The sequence below is a fragment of the Harpia harpyja genome, chromosome 9 (assembly GCF_026419915.1).
Source record: "Harpia harpyja isolate bHarHar1 chromosome 9, bHarHar1 primary haplotype, whole genome shotgun sequence".
Lineage (NCBI taxonomy): Eukaryota > Metazoa > Chordata > Aves > Accipitriformes > Accipitridae > Harpia > Harpia harpyja.
Window position 1 is genome coordinate 45,765,417 of NC_068948.1, and position 24,256 is coordinate 45,789,672.

A 24,256-nucleotide genomic window follows, 5' to 3' on the forward strand; every position below is an offset into this window, starting at 1 on the left:
CTGCAAAGGGAGAGGAATCACTTAGCTCTGCAAGGAGCGTCCACCCCTCGGGCTGGGTGTGCAGCTCCAGGCCCTGGCTGTTAGAGGGGTAGGAGTAATTCTCTTCTCAGCAACTTCACAGAAGAGTCCACCCCTGTTGTTTTTGGTGGCCATTTCAAACACATCTTTCTTCACAGCAAAGGGCTATTCAGGTACTGTTTTGGGTAATCATTCAGTTAATTACTCTGGGCTCTCAGGTGGCTGTAGGAAGATCTGGCTGATTGACTCCTGCTCTTCCCACTTTCCCAGGCCAGAAGCCTCATCTCTCCCTCCTCATATTTTCACTAATAAGGAGGAATTTTAGCAATGGATGAGGCAGAGCAAATTAGAGCCAGTGCTAATGAAGGAAGCTTTATTGGGTTTGCAAATAGGCATCAGGAGTAAAACATTTACTCCAAGAACACAGAGGACTTAAAAAACATTGTGCTTGGTTTTTTTTAGCAAAAAAAACAACTACAGCTTTCACAGTCCCAGCTGTGCTTTTAGAGATGCTTAAGAGGAACAGTTTAAGCTTTCCTGGGATAATCTTGTACAGTATAAGACTGCCTGCTTTACTACCAGCTCTGTCTGCAGTGCTGATAGCTTCACACTATGCTGAGCAGGTGACAGAGATTTTCAGCTTCTTAGAAGCAAGAACTAAAGATGAATACAGTATTAGGAAGGGGGGGACAGCATTGTAGCAGACTGGCAGAGAGTAAATAAAGCTATTAGTCCAGAGAACAGTAGCTAGAGAAGAGTAGAGAGTTAGTCATCCTAGCAGGTAATTGCCCTTGACAGTGGATTTTGGGAAGCTGGTAAATGTAATTCCCTTTTTCCTATGCCTTGTCATTAGGGGGTTTGGGCAGTACGGATATGCAAAGAAAAATCTTGTCCTCAGAGCACTCAGGACTTCATCTTATTTGCATAATAGTGACAGCCATTTCTACACTTTCTGAAGACAGCCCCAGCACAATAGTGTTTGGCAGCGGTGCTAATCGTACAGCCCCATCGTCCCCGCCCTCTGCGTAAAACCAGGCAGCAACGTACGTGCCTACAGAGCTTATTACCAGAGCACTCCTCCTGCAGGGTTCCAAAGTGGGAAGGCAGCACTAGGTTTACCCTGGAACAGTAGCTCTAACACTACATAACCCACTGCTAATTTTCTCAGTGTGCAGATGACAACCACAGGCACCTTTGCAGTACTAGAAAAAACAGTGTGGCAGTGGGGAGATGGCACTTGGAGCAGATTAGCCAAGCAAAGCCTAATTGTTTACTTCAAAGTTCAGCTCCATGATGGGCACAGCACTCCAAAAACATGCTAATGTTCTGTGACAACAGCGACTGGAACAGTTTTATCAGCAGCTACTGGAAGATGCTCCAGACTTGCCTAGGCACGGTGTAGTAGCCATTGCCATGGCATTCGAGCACCTTACAAACAGGTCACAAGGTAAACTCTGTAATCTGTGTGTCTCCCTGCCTAGGGAACAACTCCGTAACAAAAGACAGCCCTCAGGAGAAGTCCTTCCAGCAACTATAAACTGCTGTTTACTATTAGCTCCCAGCCTTCCCAACAGCAAACGTGATGATGAGGGCAGTTCTGCTTCACAGAGTGTGACAAGTGGTTATTGAGGAGGCAGCTCCCCAGGGACTCTGACCCTGCTGCCTTCAGCTGTGATTTCCATACTACTGTCATCTTGCTTAGGATGCCTTGATCCTGATTTTCAAGTATCTTTAGTCTCAGTGGCTGTGGCTAGATCTCATTACACTAAACCAACACAAAACAGCAACTGAATTTCACTACCTGCAGATAGAGCACATCAAAAGCCTTGTTGAGGTTCCTCCAAGTTAAAGATCAATACGGTTCATAAGAGCCTAAAACACCAACTGAAAGATTGAAATCATTTATTTGCATGTTCTGTTTTCACATGCCTCGCTCAAGGGACAGAAATTTATAAGGTCTTATTCACCTGAACTCCTTTGTGTTTGTTGGCAATGGTAATAGCCTGAGCATCTTCTTATCAACCTTCAACTTGTACTTCAGAACAAGGCATTTCAGTGGAGCAGAAAACCACGAGGGCTGTTCCAGGGAAGCCTTGCTCTCAGAGCTGCCCGTTGTGTAGCCTGGAAGCCCACTTGAGTTGCGGAGAGGGCGTACGGAGCTGGTATGAAAATAAAATTCTCAGAATTATAAATAGTACAAAAGGAAACAAATGGCTGGTGCAGCCTGTCCAATGCATTGCGGTGCAGCCCACCGTCATACACACATCTCTATAAACTGAAAAGCAGTCAGGGTCAGCCTGGAGGGCAGTTCCTTCCCATGAACGGGCAGGCCTCCCGCAGGGCGTGCAATTCCGCATGAGCTGAAGTGCCAGGTACCGAACCACGACACCCAGTCCCCTGAGTGAAGGGGGTGCCGAGGGAACGGAGCACAACTGTCTCCTCCTAAGCAGAGGACTGGGGATGATCCAACACCTGGTCTTTCAGGAAGGAATCATGCCTTTATTCCGCTTTCTGTCAGCCATGACTCGTCGATTATGGTTAGCTCTTGTGCTTTTGTTTGCTTCCTTCTTCCTTCGTTCCTGCACCGTTTCCCGGTTCTGCCCATGGCCCTTCACATTCCCAACAACAGCAGAGCTGTCCTGCTTGTGCCTGGAGTACACAGAAAAAGGACATCACAACAATCACGCTGCACGCTTGGGGGACAAAATACACCGATCCCGAGAGACAACTGGGCGTGAGGGGTTCAGCTGTCAGGCCTTGAGCCTCGGCTCACCCCAGCTCTGCAGGGCTTCTGCAATAGCTGAGTATCAGCATTAGCCACACAACGACTACGTCCTTCTACACATTGAATGCATCAGCTAAAGCCAGCTATTAAACTGTTCTGAAATCCTTGTGGGAGCTGTTCGAGCTCTGGGAAGCTGTGCTCTCTAAGATCCTGTCTTGCACAGGGTTCTGCTGCTTATGACAAAGGGATGTGCCTACCCATTTGATGGGACAGAACAACCAGCAGTGAAGTAGAAGGTGGGTGAGGAAGTTAACACCACCGTGGTAGTGACCCTGACATACAGGAATGTTAAAGAACAGGTATACCTTCAACAATTCCAGTCAGCAGCAAAACACCTGCTAACTGTGGAGCCACAGTTTCATCCCACAGAGGGAAATGCTTACTTACCCTTTCCTCGCAAGGTAAGTGAGCCGCCTGGCTTCAGCTCTCTCCCGCAGTACAGCTGGGTCCTGCACAAAATGGTCCTACCATGGGAAGAAAGGAAAGAGGTCAGTAAACTCATCAGCATCATGCAAAAGGCTAGGGCAGGAGGTGATTCTGTTGGATAATGGAACAGAGTCAATTCATTGTTCATTATCTCTTCTGGTTGAGCCAGCAGGATTGGTGTCAGTGACTCTAAACACAAAACCTGGCAGAAAACCTGACTGAGACTTCTTCCCACATCCTACCTCTGCCAGCAACACCATCAATGTCACCATTTCCAGTATATCCATGACAACAGGGCGTTAGTGACCCTCAAAGTGTTCTGCTGGCATCATCTGTCTATGGAATCAAGGAGATTAAACCTCTCCATGGAGTAAGTGTCATTGCTCCAGTATGGTTAGCCTAGGAAGCAGTGGATAGCTGTACTCAGGGGACATTTCACAGTCCAGCAGACCGCAGAAGTAGCCACTCTGAAAAGCAGCTCAGTCTCCATGCTGCTGTTAAAAGATTCACTCTCTGAAAGAGGAAGTCTACTCCACATCACTCTGCAGGTGAAGCAGATAAGACATATGGTAAATCTTAATGCAACTGCAACCACAAACTAAATGTCACCTTTGTTCTTTCCTTTTCAGCTTCTTCCTCCTCCTCTTCATCCTCTTCCTCTTCCTCCAATCCTTCCTCCTGTCCTTTAGGTCTCAAGACCTGAGGAATTGTGAACGGCCTGAGAATTAAGACACAAACAGTCAGCAATGAAGACAGTACAGCCACAAACATTTCACTGAACAGCATATCCTTTTTGGTTTGCATCATATCTTTCAAAAAAGAGAACCTACAAATTTCATAGACTTGGTTCTTTTTCTGAAGAGAAAAAAAAAAAAAAAAGAAAGAGAGACCCAGTAGCTAATAACACATTTACTATGGGCAATTAATGAACACATGTTCCTCACTGGGGAATGTTCACTATGAAGTTGTTACTGAAAATAATAATAGTTAAAAAAAGGAGCAGATCAGGAAAAACCTGAAACCTCACAAAGAATTTCTCCAAGGAAACAACTGCTTCCTCTGGGAGAAGGGAACCCAGGCATGGCCACAAGGCATTAGTAAGGAGTATACTTTGCTAGGCTTTAGCTCACCAGTCAGAGAGCATCTATCATACAAAGACAAACCCTCAAACCTCAAGCTCAAACTCAGACAGAAACATTAATGTTCAGAAAGTGCTGTGCTCTAAAACCTCTATGACTGGTCAGTAGTTATCCATAGAGCCCCAGTTTCATTGCTGTGCCCCAGTTTCATACAGGGGGAAATACTTGGAGAAATCCATCAAGCTTTATGAATCACCCTGAACAAGCAGAGCAGCAAAGGGCCTGGGGGGTGGAGGCAGAATTTACCACATGCCTATAGCTCTTCTTTAATATACATATATATATACACATGTGCTTAAATTCTATTGGAATTCAGATTTATGATTGCACTGTCAAAGAAATAAATAAAAAAAAAACAGAAAAGCCTTTGTTACTTCAAACCTATAGATCTAGTTTTCAGCAGTAACATCCACTAACTGTTCCTACTGCCTCTCTAGGAGCAGTGAGACCTGAGCACCTGAAATAGGGGAAAAAGAGTTGAGTGCCACACTCAGGATTTAAAAAAGATTTAAACTGAAATCCCCAAAAGGATTTAAATTGAAGCCTCACCACACTTCAGGAGGGAAAAAAAAAACCCAAACAAAACACAAAAGGGACAAAGGAACCCCAAAGATACATTTTGGTTTGAGGTTAGAAATGGTGACATCTTCTTAATACATCAGAATTTGAAAGGCCACTTTCAGAAATATTAAACCACCTTTTAAAACACATGTTTTCTAGCTCTTATTTCTAAAATAAATATTCTACAACCCCCATCCCAAACTAACCCCTTGCTTCCTAAAAACTAATTGTCTCCAGCTGTCAGTCATTGTGGAGAGTGCTGTGCAGTCCATCCAGGACTGAATTCCAGGTGTCAGCACTCTGAGATGTCAGAGGAGATTGGCAAGGAGAAGTCCAGCCATACGGTTTTCCAAATTTTGAAGTTTTCCTTTGCTAACCAGTCATTTTATGTGCTCAGCTCACTCAATCCTGATTATTCAAGCTGGCCCATTTTCCCCTGCTGCAGGATAGTTTTTTTATAAGCAGAAGCACTGCTGAGTACAAGTTTCAACAAAACAGCAGATTGCCCCCTTAAATTTGTTGATTAGCTGAGGCAATGGCTGAGTCCTGCAGACACAGAAAGTGGAAGCCTGAGAACATCCTGGGTGCGTGCGATGGCAACACTCCCTACCAACAGAAGACAGACCCAAATCTCCCTCCTTGCATGTTACAGAGAAAGCAGCAGCAGCAGAAAAAGGGGTGGTTTGAAGCACGCACATCCTCATTGAGAAACAGCGCCAAAACCCAGCGTTGAACAGGTTTGTGCGAGCCAGGCAACCCTAGGTGGCGATTCCCATCAATCTCCCATTCACTGAAGCCACAGCACCTACCTCCTACTGATCAGCTCATCATCTGAGTCAGCATCATTTGCCCCCACTTGGTTTCCATCATAAGTGTCATCGTACTCGTCCTCATAGTCCTCCTTGTAGAGTTGAGCTTCTCCTTGCTGCACAGGAATCTCCTCCACAATCACACTGTACTGGCTGTAGCGCTCCTTCTGCTCAGCAACCAGCCGTTTGTCATTCAGCAAACTCCTGGTTGTGTCCTTCTCCCTCCTGCACTCCACAGCATGGAAACGGAAAGGCAGACACAGAAAGGCAGTGTAAAGATCTTCTCTATAAGTTACTTTTTTTCCTGTTAGTAAGTGGAAGCCGAAGCAACAGAAGTCTCATCTCAAACTCTACAAGCACTACTTAAGCTTACCTATTTCCCCTCTGATTTATAACAGGGCTGTTTGTCTGGCTACTAAAATCGGCCACTCCTGGCTTGGAACAAAGTCATTTTTAAACAGAAGCCTGGCAAGATTACACACCAGATAACAGGAATTGGAGACCGCCACCGTCATTTGAGATGGAAAGGAAGCTTTTACAGGAGGCCAAATGCAATTATACACAAGCTGAAATTTGGCCAAGATCCAAATAACACAAGAAGTCCCATCAATCTTGAATGGCAAGCTGTTAGGGCTAAGACTCCAGTCTATGAGATGGCTCTGCAAGGCCCAGAGTGCCCTCTAACACCATGCTGCAGTATCGTCTCACTGCGGTAGCACGCACAGCTGCAACTCAGGGACCAGGGCTGCATTAGAGTAACTGCTGCATGGACATGTATGTTCCTATAGTAAAGAACCTCAGCTTACAAACGTGAGATGCAAAACATGAATGTAGATGGGGAAAGCCAAAAAATTACCAGCACAGCAAGTAAGGATTAGACTAAGCACAACTAAGAACGAAAAGAACAAAATAGAGTAGGTTGGATCAGAATCACTACTCAAAGCACTACATGTACAATTTTTTCAAAAATTTAGGAGACAAGTAAATTATAGTAATTTTAAAGAAGGGAAGACCATGAAATAAAATTTTGACAAAGGTATTAAAAAGCAGCCACTGAGATGCTGTGTCTCAAGCTGCACAAGCATAAACTTTTTGAAGTCCCATTTTTCAGACCAGCCAAGTATACCCTTACAGCAAAGCATCAAGGGAGTCCACTGTCAAGTATTCACAGGACAACTTGCAGCCCTCAAAGTCTAGGAGGAACATGCATCAGTGATCTATTTGGCATCTGGATATTATCAGAGAAAGAACCTGTCCAAGGCACACTGTCAGTGTCTCAAGAATGGATAGACTTATGTGACATACTAACAAGCAGTGGGGAAGTGATCTAAGCAGCCTGATTTTCATTAAGAATCTCAAAACAAAGTAACATTACAGATAGATGTGGTTCCCCTTTCTAACGTGACTCACTGTTACATGCCTGCATTTAGTTGCAAAATGCCCTACAAAGCAGGTGGTTAGTTCACACATACCTAGGCTGGGATAACATCTTCTGTTGGTATTCAGCATGAGACTGAACTAAATATTTGATAATTGTTTCCTGTTGAGCTGGTCTGATGACTGCAGAAGAGCTGCAATGAAGTGTTTCAGGCACCAATTCCAGAAAAACAGTGGGATAACTCCTCCAGTCCCAGTGTTCAGGACATGCTCTGACTTCAAGAGACAGATTCAGCTAGCAATTATGGCCGGATGGGCAGAGACAGGCGAGATCACTTTTCAGGATGAGCAGAGAATCACATATATGCGAGTATGTTAATTTCCTCATGCTTGTTTCTCTCCTCATCCTGGTGTGGCTTTCTCCTTCCCATTAACAGTCCCTGCCCCGAACTGCTTACGCTTACCTGCATAGCAGTTAGTGCAATGGGACCCAACCTGATCTGACTCTTGAAGCGCTATTGCGACATAGTGCTTCAGCAGCAACAACACTCTAAACACAAGCAGAATTTGGTGAGCAAAAGATTTTAAGGAGAAAAAAAAAAAAGATGAAAAAAAATATATTGATACAATTCAAATCCAAAGCAGATCTCAAACTAGGCTAGGAGAACCCTGTTACCCAGATGCAGGTTTCTTGCTTGTGGAATAAGGACTACTGAGGAAGCTGCACTTTTAGTGCTGAAAGGACACGCTCTTCATATTTATGGAGTTCTGAACGTTAAATCCTAGAGAGCAAGGTACTATAGCTTATCCTTTGATTTAGTTAGATATGGTCAACTTTGGGCATAGGGTGTACGTTGCTGATCCCAGCTAGTTACCTCCAGGTTTTAAAAACCACACAAAACATAAATGACGTGTCTGGAGACCTGCAGAGAGAGCGTTCTCAGTGTAAGAAGAACTGATTTGAAATGAAGACACAGCCTGAGGGAGGCCAAGAGACACTAGGAACAGCAGCAGTAAGAGGATAATCCCAAGAGGTCATGTAACAGTACAGCAGAAGAGATGACAACTTTCTCAAGGAGTGATGTTACCATTGGAGAGAAGACACAGCCTCCCTGGCAGCAGCCGGAGGGCAATGCCACGGGAGCAGGGTCCCACAACCCAGCTCAGGAATGACTCGCAACTCTCAAAGCTCTCTGCAGAGGGATCTGCAGAGGGAGCTCCGAGCAGGGTTATTCCATACACTGGATGCACTGTGCTAAACTCAGACAGTGCTCTCTGGCCTTGCCCGGCTGCTGCAGCAGCTACCCACATGTGCAAGACTTTGGGGAGATGGGAGATATCCAAGCACGCCTGTGCACAAGGCTCCTGCTGACAAGGTGACTGCCTGCACCCTGAGCAAGGCAACGTGATGAGGAGAAAGGAGAGAGATTGTGTCTGTGAATTCTTAGCTATGGACACTTCAAAAGTCATTGCCTTGGCCAGAGAGAAATTATTTTCTTGCCTAGCTAAGCCAGTATAAACACTATAGCACTGCTGCTGAGCAGCTGTTTGACTGGACTTTGGGACAAAAGTGGTTTTCTCCTGAGGATTTGATGCAGCTTTGCAACAAAAACGTTAACCAGGAGCTCCCAGGGTCATGCGGCTCAATCTCCAGCCAGACTTCTATTCATGTTCTGTGTAAATACATACCAACATAAAGATCAGACTTGGCTGGTTAGAGAAAGTGATTAAAAACAATCTGAAACAAACCAACCATATTATAGAGATACAGTTAACATCAATGGGAGCCAGCAGGACAATGTCCTAACCTAAATTTGCACGGAGCGTAGCACAGTACCACATGCCAAACCAGGCAGAACGCAAAGGAAATGCCCTTCTGCAGGAAGCTTACAGCAGCAGGAACAACAAAAGTAGTCTAAGCCACTGACTGTTATCAGATTTTGAAGTAGATGGATATTGAAGCTTCACTTGGATCTAAACCAAATCATTATTAATTCTCAGTTCTGAGTCACAATCCCAGGCTCGTAGAGATGGTTGCTTTTCAAGGTTTGTTGTTCAGTACAGGTTTAATATTAAGACCAAGAAGAAAGAGCCTGACATTACCAATGAGCTTGGCAGTGCAATCTCTAGCAGCATACAGAGGAAAGCTAATTAGGAAAAACACTAACTGAAACCAACCCCCTAATAATATTTCATTTTACTTTCCCAGAGAAACAGAAGAAACGGGTGGGAAACATTTTTGATAAGCCTTACCCCCTGCCAACAAATTCCTGCAGGAGGTTTGTACGAGAAACAAATTTGCAGGTTCACAGATATTTATTCCTCCTGACAGACAGGGTTAATTGAGGGTGCATGATACTCACCGCTTGCCTTTTTGTATCCGAGAAACATCCACTGAATCCCTACTGAAAACATCAAACTCATCATTCTGGAAAACATTATAGCGAGAAGTGACTAGAGGAGTAGGGTCTGGCTTCAGCTGTCTGTTAAAAAAAAAAAAAAGAGAATAAAAACAAAGGTGAACTGAGGAAGACCAAGTCCTCTCTTTCCTAAGACCTTGGTTTATTCTTTGTCAGTCTCAAAGTCATCCACAGCATGCCAAGATCTTTTTCATGGTGCTGGCTGACTGGGTCACAGATTGCAATTCCTTCATTTCACAGCCACACTATAGTACATGCATGACCACTACATGGCATTGGTCTAAGATAAAAGGCACAGTTTTCGAAGCTTATCTTTGTGGGGAAACTAAAGCGACTTACAGAAAGCAAAACCAAACTTCTGTTCGTTTAAGAATAATTAAAACTGTACAGCAGCATGGAATATTCAACAGACTGCCTGGTCTCAAAACAGTGACTCAGTAAAGCCAAACACTAAGCATGATGAATTACATGCTGGAAAAAATTCCAATAATTTGCCGCTGTTGATTTCGGGATATTTATCTCCCTATGGCTCCTTCTTAATTCTTTCTCAGGGTTCCAGGTTTCCATTTGTTCAACTTATAAGTCAAAAGACCATTATTTTTACATTCATTTTGTTGCTGCTGTTAGCTCAGCTGGGCATCTGAAAATGCTGCTGTGCTCACTTCTAAAATCAGCAGTGATCAAAATTCGACATTTGCTATTGAACTGACAGTTTTGTTTCAAGATGCAAAAGGCAGGGGAAAAAAAAAACCCCAAAGAAAACCCAACCAGCCCTATCTTCTGTAACTGCTGGCTTTGCAGAAAAAAACCCCAACCCTTCCAAACGCCCACCCCACATTTGTGCCAAAGTCAGCAGATCTGACTGTGAGAGCATGAAGACTGTTGCAAAACTAAGATTTTTTTTTTACATCATTTTTCTGATAAAGATGCGTTCCTTTTTTAATGCAACAACGAGACAGTCTGCCCATTCCTCCATGAAATGTGAGCAAACAGCACATTCACATCCTGATACTCAGTCGAAAACTGCTGTTGCAGCACAAACACATGCTAGCAGCTGCAGACAAACTAAAACAACTCAATTCTACTGCCAGCTATAAACTACATCCCATGTACAACCCAGAGAAGCAAGCAAAAGCCTGGCAAGTTTGTCAAAGGGTAGAGAAAAATGGATCTGAATTGCCATTTCCAATCTCTCTCTGGTTTAACTCCAATTGCAAAACAGTAGCCTGTCAAATACTGTATTTGACCCTGCAGGCTGAATTTCAGCTGAATTAGTTCCTTTGAAGATGCCCTTTCCTGCAGGACAGGTGGGATTTTAACATCTACAACCCTGTCCTCTGCAGTAAAATAACTTTTGAAGGCAACACACTCTACTGCCCAGCCCTGGCTAAGCCAACGTCCCCATGAAGGACTTTTAAGGGCTCTTATTTGAGCATTTATTGTACAAGCATTTTTGTCTCCCTGTCACAAAACACAACCCAGCATCTGCTCTACTGAAATGCTGAGCAGTGAACATTCCAGTCCTCTGTAGGGACATAACGAGGGCAGAAAGCTAGCGGCAGATGGCAATGACAAGCTCTCACTGCAACTATCTACCCCAAGGAAACACACATGCAACTTCTTAGAGCTCAACAAGTGTCTAACCTTCAGTAAGAGTGATGTTAAATGATAACCCACATACAAAAACCCCAAAGGCATCAAAGGTGCGCCAGAAGTTGTCCCACACCTTTGCATTGTTCGGTCCAGCTTATCCAAGTATGGTACCAGCTTATCTTCTAGAATGTTGTTGATCACTTGCTCTGCATTGTAACTGTACTCTTCCAGGCAGGCCAGGATGAAGCCCTCACCAAGGTCTGGCAGCAAGTCTTTCACTTGAGAGATCAGAGAGTCCAGCTCCACTCCTGACACCTTGGCAATGGGCGCAGCAGCTGCACCGGCACACTACATATACCAAACAGAATTGGTGGCATTACTGGAAAGAGACAGCAGCTGAGGGAAGGCAGGTACGCACGTTAAACAAAAGGGAAAGCAGCAGTCTGGGTTATCAGAATTTAAACACAAAGAAGTCAAAGACTGAAGTCAAAAGAAGAGAAATCATCTAAGTTCTTTATACTACACAAGGTCTGTGACACAGACTTGGGCACACAACTACTTTTGTCTGTCCCCGAGTCAGCAAGGATACTCTGGAGAACCCCTTCCTCAAATAACATATGAACTGTGCATTTAAAAATTATGCACATGAACTACAGTGATGAAGCACAGTATTTGAATAAACCACAGCAACAGGAAACCCAAGCCAATGGGAGCTAGAAGCAATTTGCTCAAAGACAAAGCTGGGATTCAGGTGTAGCTTTGTTTCTCACTTCACAAGGCATATGGGGGCTGCACTGAAGTCTAGCAAAGATAAGAAATGAGACTAAATCTCACCCAATCCCCAAAACCGAGCAAACTAATCCTCTCTTCACAGATGAAGTAAGGACAGAAAGAGCAGAATCCAGTCGCACAGCTCTACTCACCTCATCCTCTGATGCATATGCAGCCCCGAGCTCTTCAATGTCCTCGGCAGTGCTCTCCACTATCGCTGATGCTCCATTAGATGCTGCTAGCGGTGTTGGATCTTTAATGACTTGTGCTTTTCTCCTGTCTACCCCTTCCCATGCACTTTCCACTGCTTGGAGGATATAGGCTGTCCTGGTCTCATCTCTAAGAGGAAAGCATTAAGGACCTTTCTAGATGCATGTATTTAGACCTCACCTTGAAGTAACTATGCAATTTTCAGCGAACTCCCAAGCCTGTGCCTACGTCAACATTTCCCTCCTTTTCAAGAGAAAACTTTCCATCACTCATTGCCAGTTATGCAGCTTAACCAGAGGCAGCAACAGTGGAAATGCCACTGGTGTGAAGGAATCTAAGAGCAGCCAGGTCTGCAAAAACCCGACGTGACAGCAAAGGATACAGCGTGGAGGATGCTTGCTGAAGCAGACTGACATCATCCTCAACAGGAAACAGCTCATCATAGTCACGGAGAAATCTGAAAATGCAGAAGCAAGTTTAATCAGTTGAACTCAATAAATTACCAGCAGATCTGTCACACACTACCATCCCTGCTATGCCACTTTAACTTCCTCACTACTCAGGTACGAACACATATAACCTCTCACCCAATACTGGATTCCAGCATGCATTGCCATGTCTGATTTTGCTCCCATTATACTGCAGCAACACTTCCCCCCAAGCCAGAGCCAGTTGCACCACTCCTCTTGATGTTAAGACCTGTAACGCAGTGCCGCATTACAGAGAAAATAAGGTTTATGATTTGAACATGGTCATAACGACAGCATCATCAGGAGGACAAGATCAAATTCCCAGTCCTGCCACTTACTCACTTTCCATCTTCAGCATTAGCACTTAATATCTTTCTGGCCTGGTCAACCCAGTTGGGAAGCACACGTTAGTAATAATAGTCTAACTTGTCAAGGTAGCTAATAGCTAAATTGCTATCCTCCACTTTGAAAGCCTCGATTAAAGAGAGTAAAGAATAACATTCTCCAGCGTCATGCAACATCCTCCTCACCTTTACAATCAAGTCTGTACTGCAGTCTGAAATCCTCTCACAGCAGTTCTCCCAGCTAGTCAGAGTGATTTCTAACTCCCAAATGCATCGTAATGCCCCATTATAATGTCTCGGGCAATTCTGTTGTAAAGAATGGAAGACGACGGCAAGCTGACCCTCCCCCTTGGGCCTCTTTTCAGCCAGACTCACCTCCTTTCCTGAAGCACTGAAGTGAAGATCTGTAGGAATTGCTCAATAAAAGGCTGAATATTCTCACGGCTGCAGAAAACAATGGCACAGAGTGAAAAACTCAGTGGTAAGCCTACCGCATTGCACAATCTCCGCATTCTGCCTCACTAGCCAAACTAGTCACACTTATACATAAAGGGAAAATCCTGTTTGAAAATAGATTTCGGACCACTTTTTGGCTTTCACAGGAGCAAAGGGTCAAAGGGAAACGAGTTTCTTTTATGGCTTCAGCAAACATTTCAGCCAGCTAGATCTAAAGCCGTACCACAGTTAGAATTACAAGACTTGAGACAGACTTTACAAATCATAGTTTGATGCCTCAGACTTGCAATAAGCAGAAAAGGGCGTGTAGTGCTTTGGTAATTGCACTCTTATTATGTGTCTTGGGATTATACCAGTGAACCTCCCAGAAAGTGCGTGCTCACCCTACGTAAGAACATATGCCAAGCAAACTCCTATTGCAACCTTTCTGTTATAATGCCTAAACCTTCTATTGCTGCTGATGCATCAAGCCTCACAACAAGCCAGAATGCTCTCTGCAGTACATAAGTCTTAAGAAAAAAGGTATTTCTCTAGAAGCCAGACACATCATTTTCACAGTAGCCTCAGCTCTTGTCAAACTGGCCATGAGTTTGAAGCTGTCCTTTACTACCTCTGAATTATATATAGTCCTTAATACTGTAGAATCTGAACACGTTACACTCCTCGGTTCATTTATACTTTAAATATTCTGGTGGGTACTGAAAGGCAATACTGAGGTAAGCAATGGTAAGGCAAGGCTGCTATTGCTCCTTTAAGGATTGGATTTACAGCACAGATTGGGTGATAGAGTCCAGGTCACAGAGGAATTCAAGGAAGCAAATCCAGGTCTCTCATAAGGAATTCCACCAACAGACCCTCCTCATCTTCTTGGACAACTCTACTGATATCAAACCAGGGAAAATATTCAAGCAGAATGAGAGCTGCAGAGACCAACCATCTACAAAAACCTGTTAACAAGCACGGGCAAAGAGAGACTAGCCCAAGGGACCACTGGCCTTACAATCAAGATCCAGGTTCTTGGCTCTGTTCCCAATATGCAGCATGATTTTGGGTCATTTCACTTCACTTCTCTATTTTAAAATAAGGATAGTTATACTTGCCTTCATTTTGAGATTACTCAGAGCTATCAGTTAAGTTTCCACAATAGGAGGCGGGGGAAGAACTAGGTAAAGGCACCAGTATCTAGATTTAAAATGACTGTTTTCAGTGATCTGTAACACTGCATCACTTTTACTATGGTGTCTCAGTCAAGGTGTCTACACCATTAGAATTTGCAACTTAGCCATGAACTGAGGTTAGAAAGCTCATTGGACCACAGCATTATCCTAGCGGGGTCAACACACAACTCACCACACCAATTCTGGATCATATAGCTTCATCTGGAATATTCCTGCTATGCAGGACAACAGACTTCTGATCTTAGCCAGAGTCTTTGGCTACAACCCCAACACAAATAGGAGTATCCGTTCATTTTCTCCAGTAAACCTGAAAATGAGGAAACAATCTCCCCGACAACAGCAATCAAATAACTGGCTAGTACCACAGAGCCCAAGTGCCAATACCTGCTTTCTAAGATGGGTTGCAGACAGACTTGGTTTATTAGGATGTGAAAAGCTTCTATCATCCTCTTTCTGGAATGTGAAATTCTCCTCCACAAATCAGCGAAAACACTTCAGAGAGAGTAAAAGACACTGTTGGTGTCAGCACAAGAAATCTGAATCTTTAACACACCTTTATTCCAGAGTTAACCCTCTAGAGGAGGCATTTCATTAAACAGAATCGTTCCTTTTCTGCAAGGACCAGAGATTACAGCCATTTCGTAGTCATTAAGGAAAATCCATGCTCTAAACAAAGTTCGTCTCAATCACCAATTGTCCCCACAGCTAGACACGTAATATCTCAACTGTACCAGCATAGTCTGTGCCTTAAAATGAGACCAATCTATACATAGAGAAACTATTCATGTTTTCACACTTTGTTACAATTTGAATGGATCTCCCATCAAATTTCTTCTTAGACAGCAGTGAAAGAAATCATTAGTCACCCCACTGCCCAGGAAAATTTTGGAATTAGAAAAGCCATCTCTTCAGAGTTCTTTGAAGCAGCATAAAAAAAGATAGAAAGACTCCACAGAGGTGGGTAAGGCAGCATGAAGTGAATTTTTAACTAAGCCCTGGGAGAGTTTTATTGAAAAGAAAAGGCAAGCCTTTGCAGACATTTTCACCTGTTATCCTCATAATGCCTCTTCTTAATTGCAGATTCCAGCTCAGGAATTGCCAATTCATAAAACGAAGCTAATCTGTAGAAAGGGGCAACAAAACAGTAACTGTCAACTGAGGTTTCAAAAATCATTTGCTAAAAGACAAATCAAATTGTTAATTTCATTAAATTCTCCTCACTAGCAGTACTCATTAGCATTATCCCATTTTGTTATTTGTTCCCTGAAACACAAGCAAGTGAATATGCAATAGACAAGGAGCAGCTCTCTAAGGAAACCATCAAGGTATCTTTGAAGATGTAGGCAAAGAAATGCATTTGAAAAGCATCATGCTACTGAACAGAAGAACAATCTGCCCAACTGAGGAACATCCCAAACACAAATTTGCAGTCTGCAATGAACTGATTGGCTCGAGTCTATCCCAAAACACTCCCTCCCACCCCAATATCCTTATGGCCCTATCCTGCTGTATGCTAAAAACTGGATATGAAACAGGATATGATTTCCAATAAAGTCTTACTGGTCTTGCTATTCAGCTCTGCTCTAGGCAGGTATTTAGATGAAGGTATCCAATATGCAGAAAGGCTAAGAGGATGTTTCAGTAGAATGGGGCAGGGAGGAAACAAAGTAAGTTAGTTTGGTACAGTTTCACATTTTACGTGCCAGGCAGCCCACGCAGACCCTTTCCTTCAGGGACTGAGCACCAAGAGGTGCAGAGAAACACCTTCACAGAATAACAGCCACTACTGCTTTCTGAGTAGCTAGGTGTTAACGAATAGTGGTTTACAGCACTTTGCACAAAAGCCAAGCTGAACTGATGAGCAGAGGCTCCATTAGGAACATTATGTCTATGTCTCATATTAAGAGCCAAACATGTTAAATGAGTATCCTTGAGGCAAATGTAGCAGAAGCTGGTTGATACTTTCAGTCAGGGCAAGAAATTAGCAAATGCCAGCAGATTGATTCAGACTCACAGAGGTTCCAAAAAGATGACACGTAAATCAGTTTTCCCTCCCCACACTCTAAAGACCCAGTCACTAGTCCATATTGAGAAGTAATGAAAATGTTGCTGTTGTCCCACTGCACAGAGATCAAGACTATTTTAGCACATCTGACATCAACAGTAGAATTAAAAGCAAAAGGCTTTTCCCCTCTGAGTAACCAAGCACGTAAGCAGCGCTGCTTGCCAATCCAAACAGCAACCAGCAGTCCACCAATCTGCTCTTCTTTCAAGAACCAACTCAACAATGACATCCAAAGAGGACAGAAACCTACACACCCCAGAGCAGCATTACTCAACCTGTGGTCCATAAACAACTGGCAGCTCTAAGACTTCAGAGGTCTGCAACATGATTAGAAACAAAAGCAAAATACAAATGTGTGTTCGTTCACACTAACAAGCAAAAACAGGGGAAATAAGGACAATAAATTAACACTTGGTCCTAAATAAAGGCTGTTACAGAAGACTCTACAAGATGATCTGGGGGCTTAAAACACCTGGAGCAAGCTGGGTAAGTGCCACTTGAGGACTTGCAGCCCCTGTGGGAACACACTCTGCTGCCTGGTCCTTGAGACCATCCTGACTCATTGCCATCATAATCCAGAGTTGGACAGGGAATTAGCTGTCAGCCCAGCTGTGATAGTGCTGGCTTGTCATACTCTCCCAGGCACTCAGCTTTTGCCAAACCTCAGTAATACTCCCTAGCGTAAAACGTAGGCATAACATGGAACAAAAAAATGTTTATTTTCAACCTTTATGGACTATCACTCTGAAATACTTTCTACTTCCCTTGCTTTGGGTCCTATGGCAGGAAGCTTTTTTTGTCCACAACTCTTCTGCTCGTCCCTCTCCACCCTTTCCAAAGCACATCGAGTACTGTTTAGCTGGGTTTTGAAATCGTCATGTTGCCTGGCTTTAGGATCACTCATAATGAAGAAGGTGAACATGTAACAAACTCTAGACGTCCCTAAATTCATTTATGTATTATTCTGTATTCCTGTCAGTGTGAATCTAGCAGTCTCTAGTTGCATTAAATCTGTCTACTCTTTTAACAATGAAGGGACTGGGACAGGACACAGCAGCGCATTCAGTATTTTTATTTTGCCAAGACAAACTCTGTCTGCAGTCCAAGAAGTACCTGTAACAAAACTCATGTTTTTGGAAGGTCTGGCAAGCCAATGGGAAGACATCAAGAAACGCCCAGAGTGTCGTGCAAGTGTCACATAAGTACAGGACAATGTCCTTCAGCTCCTGAGAGAAAGAAAGAGCAGTTACTGAGAGAAAAGCCAGACCAGTTTTCCTAGGAACATAGTATAACTCACTAACACGGACACACCATGCTCAGACCAAACCTTTTTCCTGACTGCACAAAGACAGTCTGCTATCAATCATAAACACGTTAGTGGGTCTAGAGGCAGAGACAAGGTCTCTGCTAAAACTTCTATCCTTTAAAGATCTCTAATGCAATCCCAACTGCTCACTCTCATTAAAGATTCTGTGAGGTTATGAGAATCCTTCTCATACCCTGTTTTGGACAGTGGCTTTTTCCTCAATATATCCTCCACACACAGTATTGTCCCTCATCTAGCTGGAAGCACTGCATAGCAGTAATACAAGAATTAAAGGGATGATTTCAATGGCCCATTTCAGTGCAAGATGCATTTCCAGGGTAGCTGTAACAACTCCCACAGACAAACTGTATGACTAAGACTGTATAGAAGACCATGCTCACTGATACGGGGCCTGTCTTTGTACAGCACCCAGCACACAAAAAAACCCCCTCTTAATTAACTAGAGTTAAAGTACACTGTTGTTAAACAAACATTTCTGAAGAAAAATAAAATCAACTCTGATCACTGTCAGGGTTACATGGAGACTTCTGTCAGATACTCTGTTACATTACGTATAAGCTGGTTAAGCGAAAAAGATGCCAGGTTTAAAAAGAACCTATGATACAATGGATATGGTTGAAATGCACACAAGCAAAGCAACCAACTCATGGTGGAAAGGCTTTATCATCAAGTCATATGACAAACAGTGAAACAATGACATGGAACCATGTGCTGTATGAGCCACCAGTATTTGGGAACAGAATGACCTTCTGTGGTCTTACTGCTCCACAGACCGTTCAGTCTGCAGGACTACAAACAGTAAAATGCAAGGAGCAACAGTTCTACCTGGAGGGGCATGTTCCCTGGAGTCACATTTACTTTTTCTTCCAACTTCTGAGGCTCAGCAGAGGCTCCCTCACACTGCAAACCACACTTATGCAAAATATTGTTGAACACCTAAATCAAGAACACACCAGTGTTAAAACAGACAGGAGAAAACAGTGGGACATGCTTTATCTTGTTAACAACCACTGCTATGATCATGTATGCAATATGGGACTACTTCCATACAGGACGGATCTGTGTAAGATGAATGCTGCAACAGACTCTTGCAGACTACAGCAGGAAGGGCCACACCACACTTCTGAAACTCCCTGCAACTTGCAATTAATTTAAGTGCAGCTGCATATGGTTGTGGTGCCGAGACAGGGATTGCAGCTAATCCAAATCCTTAGCTATGTGAGAAAAATCAGCCAGCAAGGCCAACACTGGGAAGCCACCCAGGATCCCTATTTGCAACAGAGTAGTGGGACAACTGGGAAGTTAACACCACCTCCTGCTTATGAGCTAGTCCCAAAGCCTTCCTGCCCTCTCCCCTGAGGTTAGTGGCTCTTGTTTATAAACAAAGAATCTGGGGGGAAGATGATAAGGTTCCAGATTGCTAACAACCTTTGGAGTAGGACCAACTTAAAAGCAACTTGTCTACTTTTGCACCTTGAGAGATCTGTGAAACCCTCCTCCCAGAGATATGTGAATGGGTGGCTAAAGGTACTGAAGTTGCATACTTGGGGTTAGTATTACTATTCTACAGGGCATGTAAGCTCCTAAACCTGCACAGGTATCAACTCCTTTCAGTGACAGTGTAAGCACATAAACAGTTTTATGGATCAGTAATGACACATCTTTGAGCTGTTACATCCATATACTTGAGATACACTGGTATCACCCTGCAGTGGTTACGAAAACACACAGTAAAGAAACCAGTGCTCTGCAGAGAAACTGCTCCGACATGGTACATCAGGAAAAGCAAATGGAATCTCTCCTGTCCTCCCCAGTAATTCATTTGAAGGTTTGGTCTTGCATCCTAGGATATTTTTTAAACGTGATATCACTTCTGAGATTTACCTCTAACAGTTGCTCAACACATGGAAAAAAAGAAGAATGTGGGCTTTCAAAAAGTCGAGTGACATTATAGGTGTCTTGGGGTAAACAGTATCTTGGGTTTGTTTATTTTTGTGCATAGGTGAGATTTTTGAGGACATAAACATGACATTTTCAAGGTACAAAGATGTCAAGGCACCTTGATTTCCCCCTCAGGTTAAATGTGAATCCTGCTTACTGAGTCCAGGGAATATAAAAGCTGCTTATAAAAATAAAGCTTAGACATGGAGAGGTGCTAAATACCTTTTGTATGGCAACAATGCATCCCTTCCAACAGATTTTCATTTAATCCTGAGAACCTGCAGTGTTAATGCTAAACCATTCTACTATGTCAAGTCTTAGCTACCTCTCACAGTCTCTATTTTGCTGCTTTAAGTTTCAATGCTTCCCCCGCGGGGCGGGGGGGGGCAGCGGTACAAAGAATACTTTTTGAACTGCCTAACAAAAATTCCTGCAGAGGCCAGAAGCTGAAGGAAGGTAACAGGAAACAGTCATCCAGTAATAGTTTTAGATAAAGGTTCAAAACCTACCTGACACACATTAGCATAAACTAGAGAAAGTAAACAATAGCAAATACATTCTGCCTGCCTATGACCACATTTGCTCCCTTCTACCCTCTAAGCTATGCCACATTTCCAGATGAAATCCAAGCCCTGGGCCAAGCAGGAAAGCAGTACCTGGAGGACAGTGGGCAGAGTTTCGTCTAGATCACTGAAGTAACTTGGTTGCTGAGTGAAGATATTTTCTGAGAAGAGAGGGGGAAGGATACCATTTCCCATTAGTTCAGACATTCATGCCAACAAGCAAATTTGCACCAGAAGATGTACTTGTATTATTACTGAGCCCCCCACCCCCTCCAGATACAGCTAATAACCATTTAGGACATGGGCACAGGCTCACTTCTGAACTCATGCACAGGGCCTACTCCTATAAAGCTGGCCCATCAACTCTTCAGTGCAACAGGAGAACTGGCAATGAGAACACGCTCATCAGAGCAGAGCAAACAAGATGTTAGATGATTCACGCCCCAGAGGCTGAATCAATGAATAATGCAAATACTATCGCTAAACATTCTTAGTTCCTTTATTTGACAACTGGAGTTGACTTTTAATTACTGATAACAGTTCAGCATACACTGGAAAATGCTCTGCAGAATATTTCTTAAAGGTAATGAGGCTTTAGTAATACCTGCTATTATATTACTAAGACTTCATTATCTTTACAAAATACTCCACTGAGTAATGGCGTACCATAAATCCTCACCGAGTAAGCAGAGAGGCTGCCTATTTTCCTGTGAATTACTGTTCAGATGATGAAAATTAACAGAGTTCTTCAGCAAGGACAGAGCACAGGTAAGAGTTATGAGACAGGTTTCAGACAAATTTATACCCTGCAAAGAACCTAACTTTATCAAGTTATAAACTACACACCAGAACTGCTCATGCCATTACTGTCACTACATAATGCAAATACTCAAGTGAGCAAATCATCGGTCACTTGCGTGCAGCATTATTGCGTTGCACTCCAGAGCATATGTATAATTCAAATAAGGTTTCACACACTTAGGTCGTCTTCAGAATATTTTAAGACCCAGATAATCTAAGCTCCATATCTGAAAGAGAACTATTTATCTTGTCATGCCTTCTTTCCACCTCTGAGGCTTGACAGATTAATTTAAGAGTAGAAGTTACTGAAAAAGGATAAAGGGATTAAAAAATACAAAGGTTTATATAAGCTTTTCTGGTCTGAAAATTTGGCTGCATCACATGATCTCTAACACTTCTCATGTTAGTCAACTTGGAACTGAGACAAAAATAACTACCAAAGAAACGAAAAAGTTTCATTACATGAACTGCAGACAAAGTGGGTTAGAATTTAGGAAGAACTCACTTAATGCAAGGTTAGGTAATCCTCCATCTGTGCTTAGGTGGATGTTAAAGATCACAAGTGGTTCCCTTGTGAAGGGAGCACAGGATAAATACAGAAGCTAAACCAATATGCCCCATCTTCATTATGCAGGTTCTAGTGTCCAAGGCTGAGACATTACTTAGTATGCACTTCCCACTAAGACTGTCTGTACAGATACAGAGAAATCGAGGGATAAGCACAGCTTGAGCAACGCTCTGAAGTGCTTTGTGGTTTGAAGGCACTATATAAATCAATGTCTGCATTGGAATTTCAAGTTCTCCCACTTCACAGACCAGTGATTACCTCGTGTTGCACATTTCACTCGACTCCCAACTCTGGGAACAAAAGCACTCATATAAGCAGTTGGACTGTGCCCCATCTTCTAACTCTCCTCCCTCCCTGCCCAGGAACTGCGTTGTTTGCCCCTTCCCATCTCTACCAGCATTTTACAGAGCCCTCATGGTCCTCTTACAGTGGCTAAGGACACATTTAACTGGCATGGGAAACAGCTGCTGAGGCATAACCGAGCCTTGGTTCATGCCTAACACCATGAGCCCAGCCCAGGACAGCTAAGCAGCAGGACACAATGCTTTCCTTGACATAAATGAAGTTCACAAGAAAAAAAGGAAAAAAGTAATCTGATCTAGGAATTGATCTAGAAATTACAGATTCTAGCTGCTACTGAACATTTTCAGAGCAGTAACACTGGTATAAAACCCCATGCATCACTTGCCATTATACAACTAAGCAAAAGCCTAAATGCAAGAAGTTGTTCTTTGGCTTTAACTAACCAATCATCTTCTGGAGCAGGAGACCATTTCCTTTCCCAAAAAGCACACAGAGATCCAGAATCTTAGGGATGTCGAACAGGAAATTATTGTAAATAATTTCTCCAAAGACAGAGGGAGTGATAAAATGATCCTACAAAGAAAAACAAAAGTAATTTAAAGGATAATCCATATGTTACTCTAAGAACTCCAGCATTATAATGACACCTGTAAAAACATCTCTCAAAGGTGTATTACAGATTTTGCTTCCTAGAAGGGAGCAACTCTGCTTGCGCCAGCTTCTGTAGAGCCCTCCATCCCCACATTCCCAGCTGCTTGTCACTGCCACTACACCATCCACCCCACTGGCCTCACACACCTGCAGGGCCAGGCCACACCATAAAGTGAACCAATCAACCTAAAAGTTAAAAACAAAAAGCTACCTACAGTTCATTCAGTTCCCAGACCTGGCTCACGACATGGCCAAATAAACTGCTGAGCTGACACGAGAATGGCTCAGCTCAGGAGTAGGAATGAGTAACCAGGCACAGGAACAGCTTAACTGGCACTAACACTGAAAAAAATACACGTGAAATCACAGCCTGAGGTTATTGGTACCCTGGAAGAGTAGAATCAAGGCACCAAAGATGACTGCATCAGTGACAAGTAGTAAGAAAACCCATGAACTGCAGCTCTGTGTCAAAAATATGCGACTCTACCATTGAAGGAATTTCTTCTAAAATTCCATCATCTCTGACACTGAGAAACAAGCAAGCTAAAACATGATTTCAGATTTTCAGAAGCCAAATTTGCCCATGATAGCAAATGTTTTCAATCACAGTGAAAGTCAGCCCATTTTCCCTGCTAAAGCAGAGGGACAGGGCTTTATGCTGGCTAGGTTCAATTTCTAGAACTCCTGCTGACTGCCCGCATGACAACAGACTATTCATTCTCTTCAAATTACTCAACTATAAAATAGTTTCAAATGCTTGCCCGCCTCATTGGAGTGGTAAGATTTAATCAGATCCTGGAATGAAAGACACCATAGAGGTGTCAAGTACTTTTGCTGAAGTGGTGCCAGCTGCAGGCTCTAGCATTCCTTCTACCTGTTCCCAGCACCAGTCCTCCAACTCCCACTCCAAGACCTTTCCTCAAAATGTCCTGGATGTCACCATTGTGATGATAATCAAGATAATCAATACTTCTCTAAACAACACATCATGAACCAACGATGATATCAAGGGAATAATTGCTAAAACACAAGGTGCCTCACTCATCCTGCCCGAAGGCCTTGTCAAAATTCCACAGCTCCGGATGGGAGCTGCACTCACACAATTAGGGCTCAGTATGCCTTTCAATTACGATGCCAAGAAAACAGTAATTTAGAGCAATTTCATTGTGTGCCCAAAACTTGCGGAAAGTTCAAGGAGAGACAAGAATTAGCACAGATTACGAGACACTTCATGGCACAGAGGAAGTGGCATTGAGGGAGGGAATGCTCAGCTACTGATGGCCTGAAGAACCTCTGTTCATGCAGCCATATGAAAGCCAACTTGATCTTTTTTCCTCTTACAGCAATGTATCATACCACCACACATGCCTAACCTGCTATTACTTAGTTGATCGCCTGGATCTCCTACCTAAGAAATCATTGCATAGTTCAGATAACCACTCAGAGCTGAAGTATCATCTCCATACGGAGGAGCAGACTG

At 43.3% G+C, this 24,256-nt stretch overlaps 1 protein-coding gene across 11 annotated transcripts in view; it reads right to left on the reverse strand.

Annotated features, from left to right (window-relative positions):
• Window positions 1–24,256, reverse strand: part of ASCC2 (activating signal cointegrator 1 complex subunit 2) — a 32,003-nt gene that overhangs the window by 2,438 nt on the left and 5,309 nt on the right. For 6 of the 11 annotated variants that reach the window (XM_052796871.1, XM_052796875.1, XM_052796880.1 and 3 more), the window contains 15 exons: window positions 22,569–22,698; window positions 20,547–20,614; window positions 18,775–18,885; window positions 17,736–17,848; window positions 15,604–15,678; window positions 14,942–15,049; window positions 13,299–13,367; window positions 12,492–12,566; window positions 12,052–12,238; window positions 11,262–11,476; window positions 9,479–9,598; window positions 5,739–5,963; window positions 3,839–3,947; window positions 3,191–3,267; window positions 1,906–2,667 (listed from right to left, as the gene is read on the reverse strand). In XM_052796871.1, coding sequence (XP_052652831.1) covers window positions 2,499–2,667; window positions 3,191–3,267; window positions 3,839–3,947; window positions 5,739–5,963; window positions 9,479–9,598; window positions 11,262–11,476; window positions 12,052–12,238; window positions 12,492–12,566; window positions 13,299–13,367; window positions 14,942–15,049; window positions 15,604–15,678; window positions 17,736–17,848; window positions 18,775–18,885; window positions 20,547–20,614; window positions 22,569–22,698 — 1,851 coding nt within the window. In that variant the 3' untranslated portion in view covers window positions 1,906–2,498. Of the gene's footprint in view, window positions 1–1,905; window positions 2,668–3,190; window positions 3,268–3,838; window positions 3,948–5,738; window positions 5,964–9,478; window positions 9,599–11,261; window positions 11,477–12,051; window positions 12,239–12,491; window positions 12,567–13,298; window positions 13,368–14,941; window positions 15,050–15,603; window positions 15,679–17,735; window positions 17,849–18,774; window positions 18,886–20,546; window positions 20,615–22,568; window positions 22,699–24,256 lie in introns of those variants that run through there. The other 5 variants (XR_008236638.1, XM_052796872.1, XM_052796881.1 and 2 more) reach the window with 5 other exon arrangements.